This window comes from Astatotilapia calliptera, chromosome 17 (assembly GCF_964374335.1).
Source record: "Astatotilapia calliptera chromosome 17, fAstCal68.1, whole genome shotgun sequence".
Lineage (NCBI taxonomy): Eukaryota > Metazoa > Chordata > Actinopteri > Cichliformes > Cichlidae > Astatotilapia > Astatotilapia calliptera.
In genome coordinates this window covers 18,748,872-18,768,020 of record NC_137438.1, presented here as the reverse complement: position 1 = coordinate 18,768,020, position 19,149 = coordinate 18,748,872, and the positions used below count along the sequence as shown (strand labels likewise).

General features: G+C 41.6%; 2 protein-coding genes across 8 annotated transcripts; both read right to left on the bottom strand.

Annotated features, from left to right (window-relative positions):
* Window positions 1–590: 590 nt before the first annotated feature.
* On the bottom strand, window positions 591–2,221 carry LOC113008832 (uncharacterized). Its single transcript, XM_080291346.1, has 2 exons — window positions 1,912–2,221; window positions 591–1,569 (listed from the first exon to the last, which is right to left on the bottom strand). The coding sequence occupies exons 1-2, from the start codon at window positions 2,219–2,221 to the stop codon at window positions 1,088–1,090; spliced, it is 792 nt and encodes a 263-aa protein (XP_080147472.1). The 3' UTR covers window positions 591–1,087.
* Window positions 2,222–3,809: 1,588 nt separating this feature from the next.
* tbk1 (TANK-binding kinase 1) lies at window positions 3,810–18,522 on the bottom strand. 7 transcript variants are annotated; one of them, XM_080292032.1, is made up of 22 exons: window positions 18,434–18,472; window positions 17,860–17,984; window positions 17,043–17,149; window positions 15,972–16,112; window positions 14,651–14,780; window positions 14,265–14,446; window positions 13,969–14,129; window positions 13,777–13,887; window positions 13,464–13,643; window positions 13,185–13,381; window positions 13,014–13,072; window positions 12,398–12,489; window positions 12,207–12,308; window positions 10,795–10,873; window positions 8,268–8,389; window positions 8,109–8,185; window positions 7,146–7,185; window positions 6,957–7,058; window positions 6,773–6,869; window positions 6,529–6,629; window positions 6,370–6,441; window positions 3,810–5,035 (listed from the first exon to the last, which is right to left on the bottom strand). In XM_080292032.1, the coding sequence occupies exons 3-22, from the start codon at window positions 17,127–17,129 to the stop codon at window positions 4,996–4,998; spliced, it is 2,172 nt and encodes a 723-aa protein (XP_080148158.1). In that variant the 5' UTR covers window positions 17,130–17,149; window positions 17,860–17,984; window positions 18,434–18,472; the 3' UTR covers window positions 3,810–4,995. The 7 variants fall into 7 exon arrangements, with proteins under 7 accessions (XP_080148158.1, XP_026002405.1, XP_080148159.1 ...); XM_026146620.2 differs by having other exon boundaries at window positions 18,302–18,453; XM_080292033.1 differs by having other exon boundaries at window positions 17,043–17,167; window positions 18,302–18,449.
* Window positions 18,523–19,149: the final 627 nt, after the last annotated feature.

Below are 19,149 nucleotides of genomic sequence, written 5' to 3'. Positions count from 1 at the left end.
GTGGTGTGATGTCTTGTACTATGAAGGTATGGTTGTAAATATTGAGTTAACATCAAAATTATAGCAACAGTGCTGATGCTGACTAGATGTTGTATTAAAAGTATATTATTCTAGATTAACTTGAATACTCACATAGTAATGGAGGTCTCAACATACTGCAGTCCCTCTGGCTGAACCAATACAAAATGGTTATTGGAAACACACAACACATAGTACTGTATGAGTTATGGTAAATAAAGTAAAGAGGTTTTAGTATGCAGGTTAACTTGAATACTCACCTTACTCAATGTTGGGGGATACGTATTTTCTTCAAGAGGTCGGTTTTTTCTGCAACTCTGTCTATGATCAAGTCATTGTCAAGGGAGATGAGGATGTCTTTCTCTGTAGTCATAAGCATGAATGCTTCCAGGTGTTCTTGTGACTGTGTGCTTCTTATTCTACTTTTTATGTGTTTGAGAACAGAGAAACTTCTCTTACATGCTACCTGTGTCACAGGCAGAGTAAGAAGGTACCTGTATCCCCAGCCAAGAATATGATAAGCATCTGTGAAGAGGTTGTATCGTTTCAGAATCTGATAACAACAGACTGGGCATTCCTTACAAGATTTGCACTGTTTGTTTAGTACATCTGTGTTCTCTTCTTCGTCATCATCACAGCCAACCCCTACCATCCTGACCTTGTACTCTTCAAGTGCAGACATTTTAAGCCGTGGCCACTGAGACACTTTAACTCAGACTGCAAGTTTCTTTCCTTTTTTTTACTTGCAGCTGCGTTTTGCATCGTTTCTTTCCATCGTCTTTGCCTCCTACTCCACTTCTTCTACTCCTTGCCTGGCGGCCACAGCCAATGCAGCTGGCATCCAACTTAGAGGTGCAGTGGGGAAAAAAATACCGGTAGGTGTTGAAAGCATGCGTGGAGAGTGGTGGGCTGGCCCGCCGGCCTTCCTGGAGTACCGGCCATTCTGTGATTCTCCAGAATCCACAGATGGCCAGTCCGCCGCTGGTGGTGAGTGTGAGGAAGGGGCTCTTGTGTGTTGCTGTGGTGGCTCTGAGAAGAGCCGTTGTTGTGTGAGAGTGGTGGCAGCTCACTACTTCGTGGCTGCTGTGGCCGCTGCTGCGGGCTTCTTGGCCTTCTTGGGCAACTTCTTAGCGTCTGCGGGCTTCTTGGCTGCTACTGCCTTCTTGGGCTTTTTGGCAGCTGCTGCCGGTTTCTTGGCTTTGGCCGCGGCAGGCTTCTTGGCTTTGGGAGCGGCTTTCTTTGCGGGTTTCTTGGCTTTGCTCTCAGTAGCCTTCTTGTTCATCTTGAAGGATCTGGAGGCCCTGGTGCCCTTGGTCTGCACCAGAGTGCCCTTCGCCACCAGGCTCTCGATGGCAGTCTTGACACGGGCCTTGTTCTTGTACACATCGTAGCCTCCGGCACCCAGAGCCTTCTTGAGAGCAGCTGCGGACACACCGCTGCGCTCCTTGGAAGCGGCCACGGTTTTCACAATCAGCTCGCCCACGCTGGGGTCAACTTTCTTGGGCTTGGAATCCTCCAGCCGTTCAAGAGGATTCTGCTTTCTTCCGCCAACTGAAAAATGTAAAATGTAAACACAGATTTTTGTCTAAGATAAGTAAAATGCTGCACAATACCTCCGACCAACTCCATCATGTGCTGACCAGTCATAGGAGTTTAGTGAGAGACTGAGATTACCAAAATTCACCTCTGAACACCACAAGAAATCATTCCTACCTACTTCCTGTACAACTCATCCATCTTATGCACAGCACTTACTACAACAGTTGGATTATATAAAGGCAGATAGAAAGGGAAAGGTGGCTACAGAGCCAACAAATTAGGAATCAGATTGAAGATAACTTTGATGGAAATTCCTCTTTGGTCATAGCTAGAAAAGCTGGATGCGAAGGACACAGCAGAGCCTGACTGTGGCATAGGCAGTATAGGCAAATGCTAAAGGTGCCATCTGGAAGCGCAAGTCTGTATTGAAGTCCTGCGCGATCTCACGGACCAGGTGCTGGAAGGGCAGCTTGCGGATGAGCAGCTCGGTTGATTTCTGGTAACGGCGGATCTCCCTCAGAGCCACGGTACCGGGCCTGTAGCGGTGAGGCTTCTTCACACCGCCAGTGGCCGGCGCGCTCTTACGTGCAGCTTTGGTGGCGAGCGGCTTCCTGGGAGCCTTTCCTCTGGTGGATTTACGGGCAGTTTGCTTCGTTCTGGCCATCTTGGTTTGTGAAAAGAACGTTATACAGTGTACTGCAGAGATGCCCCTTTATCCGGTCGTAAAGTCTGACAAACTAGCCGTGTCTGGACCTAAACTCCGCTGCAGGTCCATATATCAAACATCACTATGGCATTACTGAGAGTTGAAAAACTGTCTAAAGTCTTTCATCTGTAATAAAATGATCAGCGTTCTGCTCTACCAGGTGTAACAATTGAGTTTAACATCCAGGCATCCATGAAAACGGAATTTATGATATTTAATGGAGTTAGAAGTTAGCAGGAAGTTAGCTCGCTAGCTTCTATCTAAATACAATATAGCATGTCCTGACTGCGGGGTTTTGGAAACAAATTAAAACGTACAGCTCTGTTATCACTTCCAACATAAATGAAGACAGAAAACTAAACAGCAGTGATGTTTGTAGGGTTACTGAAGTTTGGCTAGCTGGTATATAATGATGTGCTACGTGACCGCTAGCGACACAGCTATGTTAGCATAATATAAACAAGCTAACTTTTTTCCACTCGATAAAAGTTAACGTGAGTGTTCTCGGTGGTCAGGAACAAATGTAATCGCATGGCAGGATGCTGTAAAGGACCAAACTTCAGCCAGGAGAACAACTGAGTTAAGATATTCATTGTGTGTATTCATGTTGTACAGTGTTTAACTGCATTATGGTTACTGTGGTTTAACAGAGACAGTATTTTAGTTGCCACCACAAGGAGGCACTGTTTCATTGTAAGAGCACGGATGCTGCGTCATCACGCCCCTAAGAAAAAAAAGTATACCACAACGAAAATGGCACCCATGAGAAAAGTTTTGCCGCGTGTTGATGAGGAATAAAGTTCACAAAATATTAAGGACATTTTTGCCTCCGTCGTCATTTTCCTTCGAGTTGATCGCTGTCGATGCTGCAATACTCAACAAAAACATTAGCACAAGCTTAAAATAAATAATAACTAATAATCCTTTTGTAATTAAAACAATGTTTTAAAGCTTGGAAAGTTTAACAGGGACTGACATTATTTCTTTATTATTTTAAGCTTCATTCTTACAGGGAGGACTATGTGTTTCTGGATAAAGACAGCTCTTTTGCAGCTTTGCTTCGGTACACCACCTCAGTGGGTTTTGAATTAAACTATGGAGATGTGTTTGAGGTGTAAACTTTCACTTTTAGTTTAGGCTTCAAAACAAGTGTTGCTTTAACTGTCTAGGAATTGCAGACATTTATACAGTCTCACATTTTAATATCTGCAATCAGGATCTGCCTGAAGTCTAGAAACCATAGGCATCACGTGTTTCCTCCTCTTCAGGCCTGTACTGCATCCACCTCGTGCTGCTGCGTGTTTGTGGGTCTCTGCCTTCAGTCTTGTATTTAATAACTGAAAACCTGCTGTTGGGTGGAGATCAGAGCAGCATGTTTTTAGTATCTTTACTTTGAAGGTTGTAAAGTCATTAATGATAAACAGAATCCACCACATGAAGGAGGTCTGGTGAGCTGTGATCAGGTTGCCCTCGAACACTTTTTTGGAGCAGTTTGTGTGAAACAACTCTTAATCTGAAACTGTTCAACAGGTCACGCTGACACAGCTTCATGCCTGATCAGTTTATTTATTGATTGATTGAATGGCGTATTTACAGGTCATTTAAACAGTCACTTGGCGTTTTAATCATGGACAAGAAATAAAACAAAGATAGCGAAAAGGACGATCAGCTGAAGGATAGAGGTATGACAAAGAGAGACTAACATATGAGAAAAAAAATAATCATTAATCAGAAATATTCTGTTCAATCCACAGTCCGATAAAATTCAGTGCCTTTAAAAGGACACCAGCTTTCCCCATAAATACAGTACTTTAATGCAACTTAGAGGGAAATAAATACATTTGATGACACTTAACAAAGGAAAAAAAAACTAATTTAATACACAATCCTCTAAAAAAACTCAGATCAAGTTGAACATTTCAGAAGTTAACACTTTAAAAATTGTTTTAATTGCAAACTTAATGCCATTTTGTATTTTTCCACAGATTCAAACCCTTAAATGTTCCTTAATCCAGCTGGAAAAATATTAAATACTCCATAATATACTCTATATAATGTTAGCCTAATTTGCCCCAAAGAGCAGGAAACAGCTTCATCTGAATCATCAGTCAGAGATTTAAATGTTTTCTACCTGATATTAGAACCTAAAACTTCTATATCAAAGCATCTCAAACTCTGCTCATGCTTTAAAGTTTTTACAGAGTAAAATCAGATTAATCAGAGCCTGTTGCTGAAAGGTCCAGTAAATACTCTTTAGACATTGAAGTTAACGTTTGTTTTATTTATTTTTTTACCCATTAAACCATTAACATTTAATCCATTAAAACTGTTCTCTTAAATATTCCACTTCAGGTGAAAAACTACAGAACAACGTAAACACACCTGTGGTGATCTTTAATCCATTCATCATTTCCAATAACACCTGCAGCCGAAAGTATTTGACTCCAAACGTGACATAAACCCTCCCTAAACCTGTTGTTCCCGGCTGTGTCCGCCTAAATACTCAAAGGTGTTTCAGGGTCTCTTTGCGATGTGATTGGATGAAGCTGCTCTGCATTCCTTTGCCGATCCTTAGCTGAAAACCTCTCCGATCTTTTTCTTTTAAAGCGACTGAAGCAATTGAGCCAGAGTTTCCAGAGACTCATACAAAAAGCTTTGTCTTCAACAGTCCGACGTTATTTACACAGTAAACACACAGAATATGTACAAACTGCAGCGACACTCGACTCCACTCATCCTCTCAGGCCCCCATCCAGTGTCAGAGTGCCAAACCTGCAGAGGTGATACAGGCCAGACAGAGTCACATTTGTGCCAAAATAATCACACTAAAGTTAAAATAAAAGAAAGTCAAACAAGAAGCTGAAGGCAGGTTTTCAGAAGCTGGCTCAGGCAAACAAAAATATTTTTATTCTGTTTCTAAGAAAGTGTTCACGTGTTCAGTGTCAGTGTTCATAAATCCAGGTCAAAATGACCCCCACCTCTGTACTTCCTGTGGGTTTGGTTGCTGTTTTTAAACTGAACTTTTGTGTTTTTCAGCTCTGAAAATATGAAGTAGAAACCTGCTGAACTTTAAAATGCAGAAAAAAAATAAGTTGGCCACATTTGAAACTGTTTTAGTTGAAGGTAACATTTTTATTTGCTTCATTAAATGTACTAACATTATAATTATCTAATTTTAATGGAACTTTAGGAGGATAATGTATAATCTGTATAATGTTCACTTTTCCCTCATAAAAGACCCTAATCATGAGTGTTGACACTTCAGTATGTATCAATAAATTTGTGGTTTGACGACCATTAGAATACTGGTATTACTGGTAGTACTAAGTGTGACAACTTGATTTTAAAAATCAAATTCTTTTAGAATAAACTTTACTGTATTTTAGGGGTCACTGATCAGCTCATTTTTTGTCCTTATTGTTTTGTTAGGGAGTTGGCACTGGTCCATATTATTCAGAGGCACGCTCATAAGCATCTTTTAGGTCTAAATTTTACATGAGCTGATTAAACAGAAATCAAAGTTATGTCAAGCATAAGGCCCTGGGGCCAGAATCGGCCGACCAAAGACTCCAACTAGCCTACTGCATGACTTCGGAAATACAAAGGAGGGCATGAAATTTGGACTTTAACTTTATTTTAGTTTTACAGCTTTTGCTGATGGTGAGGAGCTCCTCAATGGTCATTCATACTACATTGAAATAAATAAGTAACAGGTAAACAAATTACAGAAAGTTACAGATTTTATATTGGGTTCACAATAAAAATAAATAAACAAATACAAAAGACATTAAATGGAATTTAATGTCTTTTTGTTTTGAGAACTGACAGATTTATAACTGTAGGACAGTCTGCACTGCACTTCTTTATCTTATATTAAGATATCACTGGTTCGGCTCAGACTGGGCTGTATGTGGGCTACGGTGTAAAATAAATTTGATATCCCTGGTTTAGAGAAAACATTCAGTCAATAAATTCAGAACCATAAACATCGAACCTGCGTCTGTTTCCGAGCGGTCTGCGTACTTTTTACATTTTAAATCAAACAATAGAAACAGAACCTGCAGCTGATTTACCGTAGTCTTAAATTAAAAACAGAAAAGTCTGACCTCTCTAAGAAATGGTTGTTTTCTGCCAACTCTTTGACCACTCCCTCCATCTCCTCCTTCAGCTTCTTCATCCTGAAACACAGAAGCACTGAGTCAGCACTCACGGCTGCTTCAGATGGAACTCAACACGATGCGACAATAGAGAGGAAACAAACAAACCCCAGAGTCATCTCCACCAGCGTGTTCTGGCTCAGGTAGGCCTGAGGCTTCATGCCACTGGACACCAGAGGAAGAACTTTCTGTGGCAGCTGTTCCTGCAGCTGGAAGACAAACAAACAGACACGTATTTCTGTCACTTCCAGACTTCATTCTGGGAAACTGGCCGTAAACGAATGTGCTTAGTTATGATGACAGATTTCGTGTGCGTCAGCCGCCCAGCACCTGAAATCGCTTTAATGTTTACCTTGATGGCTCTCTCCATCAGCATGGTCACCTCCTTCTCGATGCTGATCAGCTGACTGGACAGGTTTAGCAGCTGCTTCCTCACATGATGAACTTTCCTGAAAAAGCAAAAAAAAGCAAAACGTCAACACTCAAGCCGAGAGGAGCTCGGGTCACGACCCAGCTGCCCGCTTGCCTGTCATTACCTCATCCACTCCTCGCTCTTGGAGATGAAAAGACGGTACTTCATTGCGCACTCGTCTGTGAACAGAGTCCTGGCCTTACTCGCGTGAAGGACCAACTTCTGTCTGTAGGAGAGAAACAAAAACATGGCATCAGAAAGAAGGCGGAGCCTGACGGAGGACATCCACATAGCTGACAGTACCGGAACTTACTTGTCAAACTTGTGGATCTGCTCCTCGTTGTACGGCAGACCTGAACAGAAGAAATGAAACCAAACCATTTAAAGTTTCACTTTTACTCCTGTGACAGTGACATGCTCTCGGTTTAAAAGATTTTAAAATTGGCTTAAATTAACTAAAACCTTCAGTTCATTTGCTTTAAGCACAGCGTGACAGTGTCGTGTCATCATAACTGTTGGTAAACCTCAACAGCAAACAAAAGCTTTTATTAAACAGAAGACTAAGTGTGCTGTCAGTAAATGGAAAAGAACAGCTCAACAATGACAACAAAGGAGAGCTGCACATATCCCACATCTTAAACTTCGACTGATGGAGGATCACTTTTGTTTCAGTTTGTGTGTTTTGTTCAAGAAAGAAATAGAAATGATTTCTGATTTTCTGTTATGCAGGTGCAGAATATTTCGTAACATCTGACATCTTAAAAGTTTAATACAGCAGCGAGGTTGTGAAGGTAAATGTGAGTGTCATCTGCATAGCAATGGAAGACAAAAGCAAATAAATAGAAAATAAAATGGAACCCAAAATTGAGCCTTGCAGTACACCACAGGTATTGTGCAAATTGTGAAGAAATGAACAGCCACATAGCAACATCAGGCATGAAATAAAAGCTGCTGATATGGTACAATCTGCAGTAAAGTGTGTGCTGTAAAACTTAGTAAATCATGTTTTTATGTTTTCTTTAAATAATCTTCCAGAATTATTAGGTGCTCTGAAAAGGAAACTCCTACAAATACATGTGCTGTTGGACCAGCCGTGAAGCTAACTGTGTGCAGGCTTTCTGTTTCTGAGCCTCATCAATAAATCTCCTTAGACCAACAGAAGTTTTGATCCTGATGCAGACTGTAGGTGAAGCTGGTTCTAAATGAAACCTGATTTAACGATGACTCTTCCTCCACAGATAAACAGCTGAATCTGCAGCCGTGTTTGTGAACTCACGTCTCTCTGCTTTGTCCTTCTTGAACTGCTGGTAGATGGCGGTGATGGCGTCCAGCAGCACTTTGATCTTCTCCACACTGCAGAGAAAAAGCCCAGCGTCACGCACTGCATCACCACACATCACTTTTGCATTATTATTTCCTGTTCTTTCAAACTTACTTCCTGTCCTCAGGGTGCGTCCCAACTTGCTGCGTCCAAGTGTCGGTCAGAAGGCCTCCAGGCAGAAATTTACTCTTGACGTCTTGTGTTGTACGTTCGATGGGCTCCAGAGAGCCGGAGATCTGCACAGAAACATTACGTCAGGACGAAACAAAGAAAAATCACCAACATTTTAAAAACAGTTGAAAGAAATGAGGCACAGTTAGACGACTGCACCATAATTAACAGACAACCTCAGACTCTAATGATATCATATGTATGGTGATACTGGAGGTTTTTAAAGTGAGCACGTGACCAAAAATTCTTAACTCAAGTGTTTCTGAGAGTCACAAAACTACTAAGCACTTTTCTTATAGTCCTACTCAGCTGTTAAGTTTGACCTTTTAAACCACATGTGTCAAAGTCAAGGCCCGCGGGCCACATCCGGCCCGGCGTACATTTATATCCGGCCCGTGAGATCATTTTATATAGATGTACTATTATTGTTATGCATGGCCCAGCAATATGAGGCGCTAATGATATACAAACTACAGATCCCATAATGCAGCGCTGCAGCCTCCTCACTGAAGGCTAGGCTAACTGGGAACATTCCCGCGTCAATCAAGTCAAACTTCTGTTATTGCGAAGTTAGCCGCGCACAATGGTGGAGAGAAAAGTTGATTCTGAAAACAGAGCCTTTCAGCGCCAGTGGGTGACTGAATATATGTTTACAGACATTGCTGGTAAACCCGTGTGTCTTATTAGTGGAGCTAATGTGGCTGTAATTAATAATAATAATGGATTGGATTTATATAGCGCTTTTCAAGGCACCCAAAGCGCTTTACAATTCCACTATTCATTCACTCTCACATTCATACACTGGTGGAGGCAGCTACAGTTGTAGCCACAGCTGCCCTGGGGCAGACTGACAGAAGCAAGGCTGCCATATCCCAAGGACACAATGACCAGAGAGCCTGGGGATCGAACCGGCGACCTTCCGGTTACAGATACACTTCCCAACCCCCTGAGCCACGGTCGCCCCAATTAAGGAAATTAATTTAAGACGGCACTACGAGACAAAACGTCAGGATAAGCTGAAAAACCTAAATGCAGAGCAGAAACTACAGAAAGTAGAAGAGCTAAAGAAGAATCTGACATTTCAGCAGACTTTTTTCACCACAGCAAAATCACAAAGTGAAGCTGTGTATTGTAGCAGAGGAGACAGTCAAATCAGCCCGGTACCACTCTGAAGAGCTGCATGATGAACCTGTGCGACATCTTGTGTCCAGACAAAACGCAGAGTTTGGCAAATGTGAGCCTGAGCAGAAATACGATTGCTGATCGGGTTTGTGAGATGGCCACGGATTTAAGAACATAGTTGTGTGAAAGAAGCAAAAACTTTGTTGCATACTCTCTTGCTGTGGACATTGCGCAGCTGGCCATCTTCATCCGTGGAGAGGAAATATTGAACATTAAATCGATGCACAGGACAACGACAGGGAAAGACATTTTTTAAAACGTATGTCAAAGTGTAGCCGACATGAAACTGCCCTGGGACAAACTTGTTGGACTTACAACAGATGGAGCGCAGGTGTTGTGCGGTGAAAAAAGTGGACTAGTCGGCAGGATGAGAGTAAAGATGCAGGAGGAGAACTGTACCGATGAGTTAACAGCATATCACTGCATCACACACCAGGAAAGGCTGTGTGGTAAAGTACTAAAAATGGAGCATGTAATGATCACCGTAACGCAAACCATAAATTTTATCTGAGCTAAAAGATTAAATCACCGTCAATTTCAGTCTTTTATGTGGGAAATAGATTCAGAGTTTGCCGACATTCCTCATCATACAGAGGTCCGTTGGCTGAGATGGGATAAAAATTCTCAATAGAGTTTTTGAGCTCAGCAAGGAAATCTGTCAGTTCATGGACATGGCATGTATGATGCTGTGAAGGCATTTCAAGTGACACTGTCACAAATGCACCAGTGCAACCTGCCTCACTTTCCCTGTTGCCAAGTAATGTTGAACCAAGTCAGCGGACTTTGCTGAACTGCACCTGTGCAGATTCAGATGGAGCTGCAGTGTAATGATACACTCAAGGGAAAGTACGACACTGAATGGCCCGCACAGTTTATTAGTTCCTTTCCTGAAGCAATACCCAGCTCTGTCTACATGTGGCTCGAACCTTGTGTATGCTTTCATTTATTTTTTCTGGGGTTTTTGGCAGCATGTTCATATTTCTAACTTGCATAATTTTGACGGGATATATTTTTATGAAGGGCAAAATATTTAAAGTTTCTTCAATTCTCAAACTCAAAATCAGAGTCACCACCAAGAGTTCAGTGTGGCTGTTCTCTCCGATTATTACTGTCAGGTTACAATAAAATTAAAAAAGAGGATTTATGAGTTTCAGCTCGTTCAGAGGTTTTAAGAACCAAGCTGATAAAAATCTGGAGAGTCTGAGAGACAAAGAACTGCAGCATGTTAGAAAGATGTCTGAATAACAAATGTGATGCACAGAGACAGGAAAAGAGCGCCAGCACTCACTCTGAGAACTTTCTTGTGCATGTCTGAGATCTCGTCGTATTCTGACGACAGCATGTTGGCCTGCATCAGCACCTCGAACCTGAAGCACGGCGAGAGCATCACGTTATTAACAAAACTTTCAGGATTACACTCTGGAAATTATTATTATTCAAACACTGCATTACATTTCACTTTTAACAGTTAATGAAGGCTGAATTATGAAAAACAGATCTAAAGAACTGTGACCATCTAAGAGAGTTGCTTACATTGAACAAATTCACAAAGTCAGTGTTAAACAGAAATGCGAGGTTGGTGGAAAAACAACTTGAGACTAGGGCTGGGCCATATCATACCGTTCATGGTAACACCGGTATAATGTTTGGCAACGATAAGAAAATGAAATATCGCTTTAGAATATGGGTAAAACACACATGCGCAGTGCCTTTGTTTTTGTACGCACATGGCAGAAAAAGTATGATGGCGACGGAGAATGAGAAGGGCGGAAGCGGATCGTTGAATCAAACGGATGAAACAGAATTGGTTTGTAAAAATGCTGCAACTTCAGTGGTGTGGAACTGGTTTAGCTTTCGTCCCTCAGATACACAACAAAGCACTATTTTTGGTAGAGCATGCTAGCGGGCCGTCGTTATTACAGTGTTTTTTGGAAAATACGGCACACTTGGACAGCGCCCCTTATAATCCCGTGTGCCTTATGTATGAATTCTGGTTGTTTGTTTACTGACCTCGAAACGATTTTATGTACACGGCGCTCGAAAATCTGTCAAATGTTTTAGTCCAACTTTGCTAAGCTACAAACTCACACTGCTTGATGGATTGTCGGAGCTTTACAGCTATTGTAGGCCGGAGCCTCGCGGAGTGATACGTACTGTGCTTCAACATAATATTACCGTATTGTGTGTGTATAACCACTTTTTAAGTTTTGTGGATATTATACATGGTTATGCTGAGGATATGTCGGCCAATTTTACGTTATCCAAGCCAGAATCGATTTTAATCGATGAATCGATTATAAAAACCCACCCCTAATATATATATATATATATATATATATATATATATATATATATATATATATATATATATATATATATATATATATATATATATATATATATATATATATATATATATTTTTTTTTTTTTTTTTTTTTTTTTTTTTTAAATTAATGTCAAGTGTTTTGGTAGTAACTACATGAGTCTTTGTGCTACTTGGTGATAGTTCCAAGTCTCGTTGTTTCTAGTCTCTGCAAGCGGCTCTTTGGGCCGGTTGTTCACTGCAGCGGTTTTGACATTAGGATCTATATAAGTTAGAACTGAGGCCATCGATCTCGCTAATCTAAGGGTCAGGCGCTGGCTTTGTTCGTTTGTGATGCATCTGTAGGAGCAGTGTGCGGGTTAACGGCCTCACTCACAGCTGCTCGGTCTTCTCCAACATCTGTGTGCAGAAGTTACACAGATGGAAAACCTCCAACTTCTTGCGCATAATCTCATTGTAGTCCTCCTTCATCAGCTCACTGCACAAATAAATACACAAAGAAAAATGACATCACATGAGAAAACCAACTGAGCTCCACATCAGAAGATTTTTGTGACGTGAACTTACATTAAACCTCGAACTCCTTTCCGCACCAGCTCCTGATAAAGCAGCAGAGACTCTGAAGTTTTCCACAAATGGCCGACATCTCCTGCAAAAGTCTGAACAACAGGAAGAGGAAGGTCAGCGAGCATCGAGGGACTGAAGGAAAAAAAGACTGGCTCACGGTGGTCCCTCTGCAAAAAGCTTCAAGTTTTTTTGTGGTAGTTTGTACCCATCCATCCTCTTCCGCTTATCCTTTTCAGGGTCACGGGGGGGAGGCTGGAGCCTAACCCAGCTGTCTTGGGGTGATCTATAAGTTATTTTTAGAGTCCCTTTGCAATCATTTCTAGTCTCTATTTATCTATCTATTTAAAAATAGTTCAGAATTATTCTGTGTAGTTCAGTCTTTGTAACTCTGTAAATCTGTTTGTAAGAGTTCAAAATAAACTTTTTTCTTAAAAGTCACCAGATGAGTGAATTAGAGAAAGATTAATGGGTTAGAGTTCATCCTGAAGTGGTCCTGATTTCTTATGCTGACACACCTAAGCTCCTGTAATTGAACAGGCCGTATAAACTAGCAATGTTTTACTATTTTTTTCCAGGGCCAATCAGATTCACAGCTAAGATGATGTGAGTTCAGTACCTTTGCGTAGCTGGCGTCCAGGTCGAGGTCATAGCGGGGCTGAACTTTAGGAGGACTGGCTGTGAAAACAAAATCAAGTCCAGTTTCTAACCAACATATCCCATCACAAAACCCATCACATCAATTCTGGTTTTATTAAACATGACAGAAGAAAAAAAAGGAAGTGCATACGATCTTCAAAGATGAGTCCCACGGTGGCGACGGACTCACGGCTGACGAGCATGATGGGATTTTCTCTGGAGGTCTTGGGGAAAGTCTTGGCCTGGCGGTTGGCGTCGAGGACGAGGCGGCGGCCCTCGTAAAGCAGCTCCTGATTATGCAGAGGGATGCTGGTCCTGCGGCACAACAGTTCCTGGAACAGCGCTGCCCTGTGGGCACATGAAGAACAGCAGCTTTCAGACACCGTGCAGACTGTTTGAGAAAGCAGGTGCACGGGCACTCAAGGCTTACGTGTTGTACTCATGGATGTAGACGTGGTGCAGTGTGGCCTGCTGCAGGCTGAAGACATAAACGACGGTTCGGTGCAGGATGTCGTTGGTCTCAGCGAAGAACTGATCGAAGCCCCAACATTTCTCCTGATCGGCCTCCAGGATGTTGGCGAGAACTGGGGTCAGGAGGCTCTGAAGACCCCTGAAACAAAACCAGAGACATGATCTGTGTGTGTGACCATGAAGGAAACAACAGGCCGAGACATTTCCACACATATATCCCTCAACATGTTTGTTCATGAGCGTGATGATCAGGGTATGTGAGGGTCTCATACTTTGACAGGCTGCAGGACACCGGCATCTCTGTGCTCCACTCGATCTTCCCGTTCTCACACTTCTGATGGCCAGAGATCGTCCCGGACGGCTTTTCTGTGATGATTTTATACCTGAGGCAGACAAACAGCTGGGTAAGTTTCAGCTCAGTTCAATTCGTGTCAGAATGGTCAAAGGTCACAGCTAGATCTCACATGACTTCTTTGTTCCTGCGCGGCCCTTCGAACGGTCTGAAGGGAAGGCTGCCGGTAGCGGCGTGGTAGAACGTGACGCCGATGCTCCACAGGTCCACCGTGGCTCCATACTTCTTCTGGTGGTCTTTTCTCAGCACAGCGCGCTCGTACATGTCAGGGTGCTGCATAAGAGACATATGAAGAAGAGTTACTCAGCAGCAGCTGCACCAGCTGTGACATCACTAACTGGCATGTTTGTGTATGCTGCCATCCTTTATCTACAGTTCCTGTTCACTGCGTGCGTTTGTTTTGCTGACCAGGTACTCCTCAGTGCCATACAGAGACACAAACTGCTCGTCGTCCTCCAGCTCTCTCGCTGCTCCAAAGTCGGTCAGCTTGTAGACGGAGCGTCCGTCCTCTCCGATCACCCTCATGATGTTTCCCGGTTTGATGTCCCGGTGAACGATGCCGTACTCTCTCAGGTGGTTCATACCTGCCACTGAAGGGGACACAACAACCAATCAGTTTCAGTCGCCATATTGAACCATTTATATGCATTTCTTTCCACATTTAAAGAGAAGACTGATCACTCGTGTTTGATTTCCTTTTAACTGCTCAAACTTCACAGAGCAAGATTTCACATTTAAAAGAACCTGATCAGCTGGAACCAACGCAGAGTGTCACAGTTAAATGTGTCCCTCACCAACATCATGGAGAACAATGAGGAACTCGTCCTCGGGGAGTCCATACGCATTGGACGACTCCTCCAAGACAGTGTAGAGACTCCCGCAGGGACAGTACTCCATCACCAGGACCTTGTGACGGGTGTTGGACTGAGAGGAGGAGGAGGACGTTAGAAGGATGTTTTTACTCTCCTTAAAGATGTCAACATTATTTCTCAGCTACAAAATATAATTTCAGCTTTGGTCAATTTTTACATGTTAGTTTAGTTTGAAATCACTTTGAAGAACCACATAAACTGAGCCTAAAAGCTGAAACTAAAGCTGGAGCTGAGAGTCAGGAGGTAGAAGCGCCCGACAGGCTAATTCAGGGCTAAAAATTACTTGTTTTAGTTACTGAAACAAACATCTGCAAAACTCTTTTAATAACCACGAAATTTGAATCTTTACATTAAAAACTAAAAAATGCGAAATCTGAATGTTGTTGTCAGATTTATGGCATTAAAAATGTTATACTTTTGTCTTCAATTTAAATATTTAGGACTTCACTCTTGTTTCTGTTTTTTAGGTTCCATCTTGTTTTCCTCCTCTTACATTAGAGGAAATATTCCTTCTTGTTTTGGGCTATAAACCAATTTTATGATGATGGGAATCTTTAGTGGCAGCTTTCAAGGTTTTGAAGATCAACAACATGAAAAATGAAAATAATATTTTCTGCTTTTTTAAATTAAATATAACTTAACTATGAAGAGCAGGTAACACTCCCAAATTCTGCTGAATATTGTTCACATTTACAGCTGAATAAACTCTGTAAACTTAGACAGCTGAACAAATAAATGAAGCCGAGCACAAGGATACAGTGGCAATACCTCATCCTTGTGCTCGGCTTCATTTGTCTGACGGGTTCTTTTTCACAGTGAGTATGAGTCGTGGGTCAAACCTTCAGAGGTTTCTGTCTGGCAGAGTGGAGCTGAGCTCTTTATCACGGCCTCACATCATTCAGACACTTTTGGGCCTTTCAGCTCAGTTATGGGACTCACAGGTATTGTGTGAGCCAGATGTGGCCAAAAAGTTGCGACATACCTGACATCTGGCTCATATAAGATGAACCTGAAGCTGCGTTAAAGCATGTAGACTCGACCTGAATCAACAACAACAGCCAGGCCCGAATGTGGGCCAGCAGTTGCACATCTGGGCCACATCTGGGCCCAGATGTGCAACAGCCCTAGCTAACCTAACATGTTATTTCTGGAAGATTCCCGTTTCCTCCTGGGATCAAATCAGGGATCTTTCACTTGCTAGGACTAAATATTCTCAGTAAGAATAAAACATGAAGTTACTGACCTCCTCCTCCACAGCGAACAGCTTCACGATGTTCTTGTGGTTGAGTTTCTTCAGCACCTCGAACTCTCTCATCTGGACATCGAGCGGCCGCAGAAAACTCAGGTTGTTGAACACCTTGACAGCGTATAGGTCGCCGGTTTTCTACACACAGACGTGTACATTACACTCAAGAATCATCACTTTTTAAATAAATCCTGTTTTTAAAAGAGGTGAAACTCAGAAGGACCATAAATATTCTGGGAGAAATTTGCCCTCAGCGTAGTCTGCAGGCTGAAGGCAGCGTGAAGGGTTTAAAGCACAAGCTGAGCTCAGACACGAAACTCAACCCGACATCAGATTTAATTATTCAGATCTGAAAAGGAGAAACTTTTCTGCACAGTAACAACATTTTTATGAATGAATTCAACCTGGAACAAATAAATGAGATCAACATCAGCGTGAAGATCAATAACGCAGGTTTTACTAAAGACTGAGTTTGTTCACCCCAAGATTATGTTACCAGGGTAACAGACTATGAAGTCAATGACTCCGCCCCTCATGCAGAAGTAGCTGCCTGGCTCTTTTTCAGTCGGAATCGAAGCTCATATGAAAGCTTTCACGGCTTTACAAACAAGAAACTAATGTTAACTTGTTATTCGTTAACTGTGGATAATAATGGATAATTGTGGATTTTGTGACTAAGGACAAAAACAAACTCTGATTGGCTTTTGTAGAACCGAAACTCAGAGTTCAGGTTTAGAATTTGTTAAACCTGCTTTCTGGAATGTGTCCAGGTGACATCTTTAGGTTTGAGAAGGTGAAAATAACATATGAGCCTCTCACTCTGACATGTTAAACCATAAACTGTAAGCGTACCTGAATGTTTCCCCTTTGCAATCAGGGGAAACACTCAATATCTATCTGCTGTCTACCATCAGTTCTGAACTCAAATATTGCTGAAAGACTTTGAAACAGTTCACTTCTTCATAAACAGAAGGGATCAAAACCAGAATAAAAATATCTTGATATCTTCACGGAGTGTTTCTGTATTTCCAGAGAGAAAAACAATTCGCGGCTGGCATGGCAAAATACCTTGTGCCGTCCACGGTAAACATTTGCCGTCGCTCCCTGACCGAGCAGGTCTGAGATCAGCCACAGGTAGTTGGCGGTGCTCTGCATCCTGAAGGCTGCGGGTGATCCTGCAGACACAGCACAAACTGATCAACATCAAGGGAAACAACGATTAATACACAACACAACCCAATCAGTCGAGTTTACTGCTAAAACACTTGGAGGTAAATAGATTAGCTAAAAAGGAGACAGCAGTTGTTACTGATACAGTAAGAAGCAGATTTCTATTTTGAAAATCTAGTAACTTAAACCCTAACTGAGGGCCTTTACTTTGAAAATCTGAGGCATTTCTTAGAGTTTATTTTCTCTTAGATGCATGTTAGTTTTACTTTAAAAAATTAAGGGCCTGTCAATCAGTATTCATCAATATACAGCATAACCAGCCAGTTTATACACACTAGAGACTCTGGCTGTGTCTGATTTATATTGATAAATCAACAATCAGGTCATCAGTACTAAACAGTAGTGAACAAATCATCGATACAGATTGGGCATTTTGGTGTATACTGATCTGAATTTGTGGCATCCATTGATTGTTATTTGTGGTTTGTATGGGTCAGGTATTTCTGATCTACACTGTTCAGCTGTTATATTGATCAGTTGTTTCTAAGATGCATCCATTAGCTGGCTGTGGTGTAGAGTCCACAAACAGCTAATCAATAAAGAGCAAAAACAATACATCAATATTCAGCAGAAACAACTAATCAATAACTGATAAAGTGATCGTGTTAAACTGCTGTACATATCAGTAATAAATCAATCAATAAATAAAAAGCACCTGGTTGGAAAACTCCCGCCACTTAATATATATTAAAAAAATAAAAGTTTAAAAAATGTTTTTTCGCTGCGTCACCGGTTGCGTCGTGACGTCACGGCAGCTGCCTGGAAATTCCCGTTTGAGGCCTGAAACAAGAAAAAGGTAGAAGTGCGCGCAACATGAAGGTTATTCAGCCGACTTTGGGTCGTTACCGGACAAACGATGACGTCTTTAACCTTTGTTTCTGTTTACTGTTTACGGTTTCCGGTTAAACACGAACACAGCTGAACGCTTCCACCTGCGGGCCATCACACTTCAGGTTACCTGCTGACCCCGTGCCGCACGAGCTCCTCTGGGCTGGTTATCGATCCGGTATCTGTTTGATCTGTTCGTGTCTTATTTTTTCTTTCTGTCGACACGAACCGGAACGACCAAAAAAAACGCGTCACTTGAGTAAACCTACCGTCCAAACCGAGCCCGAACACCGGGTCCGTCAGCAGCGAGCCCCAGGCTCTGTATACGTGCGGGAAGTAAAAACACTACCGGGAGTTTTCCCCGTTAAAACGACCCGTCTTTATTTTGTTTATTTCCTTACCTTCGCTCTGCGGTCGAGCCTTCTTCTTCCGCTATTGTCGGGTCACGTGACAGCAGTAATCTAATCAGAGAACCCAACATATGTAGGGGTGTGGCCTGATCCTACCGTAATACCGATAGGATAAGTATGGCCTCAAATTGTGATCATAAATATTTTGTACTTGTATATCAGTTTTGTACTTGTAAATCAGGATTTGTATGTGTAAAAAGAATTTGTGTGTGTAAAAAGAATTTGTGTGAGCATAAAAAAGATTTGTATGTGTAAAAAGAATTTGTGTGTGCGTAAAAGAGATTTGTATGTGTAAAAATAATTTGTGTGTGTGTAAAAAAGATTTGTATGTATCACTTCCTTTGAGCCCATAGGAAGTGGAAGAAATACAAATCGATCTGGATTTATTTATAACATACAGCTGTGACGCAAAGGTTTGTACATCCGGTTATTTGCAAATAAAATAATCACAGATTTCTTTTTTTGGACCAATATTTGTATTTGGAAGAAAAGTACTTTATATTAATTACAATATCACAAAATCGGTATTATTAAAAAACAAGTATTTCTTGGATTCTTAATATATATTAACTCTCAAATATATTTAATATTAATATAGAATACTATTAACATATTAAATGTGTGCGAGAGCATTATTAATTTCTTATGCTTATTACATTATTAACATTGGCATCATAGTAATGAAACATGTTTGAAAATAAATGTTT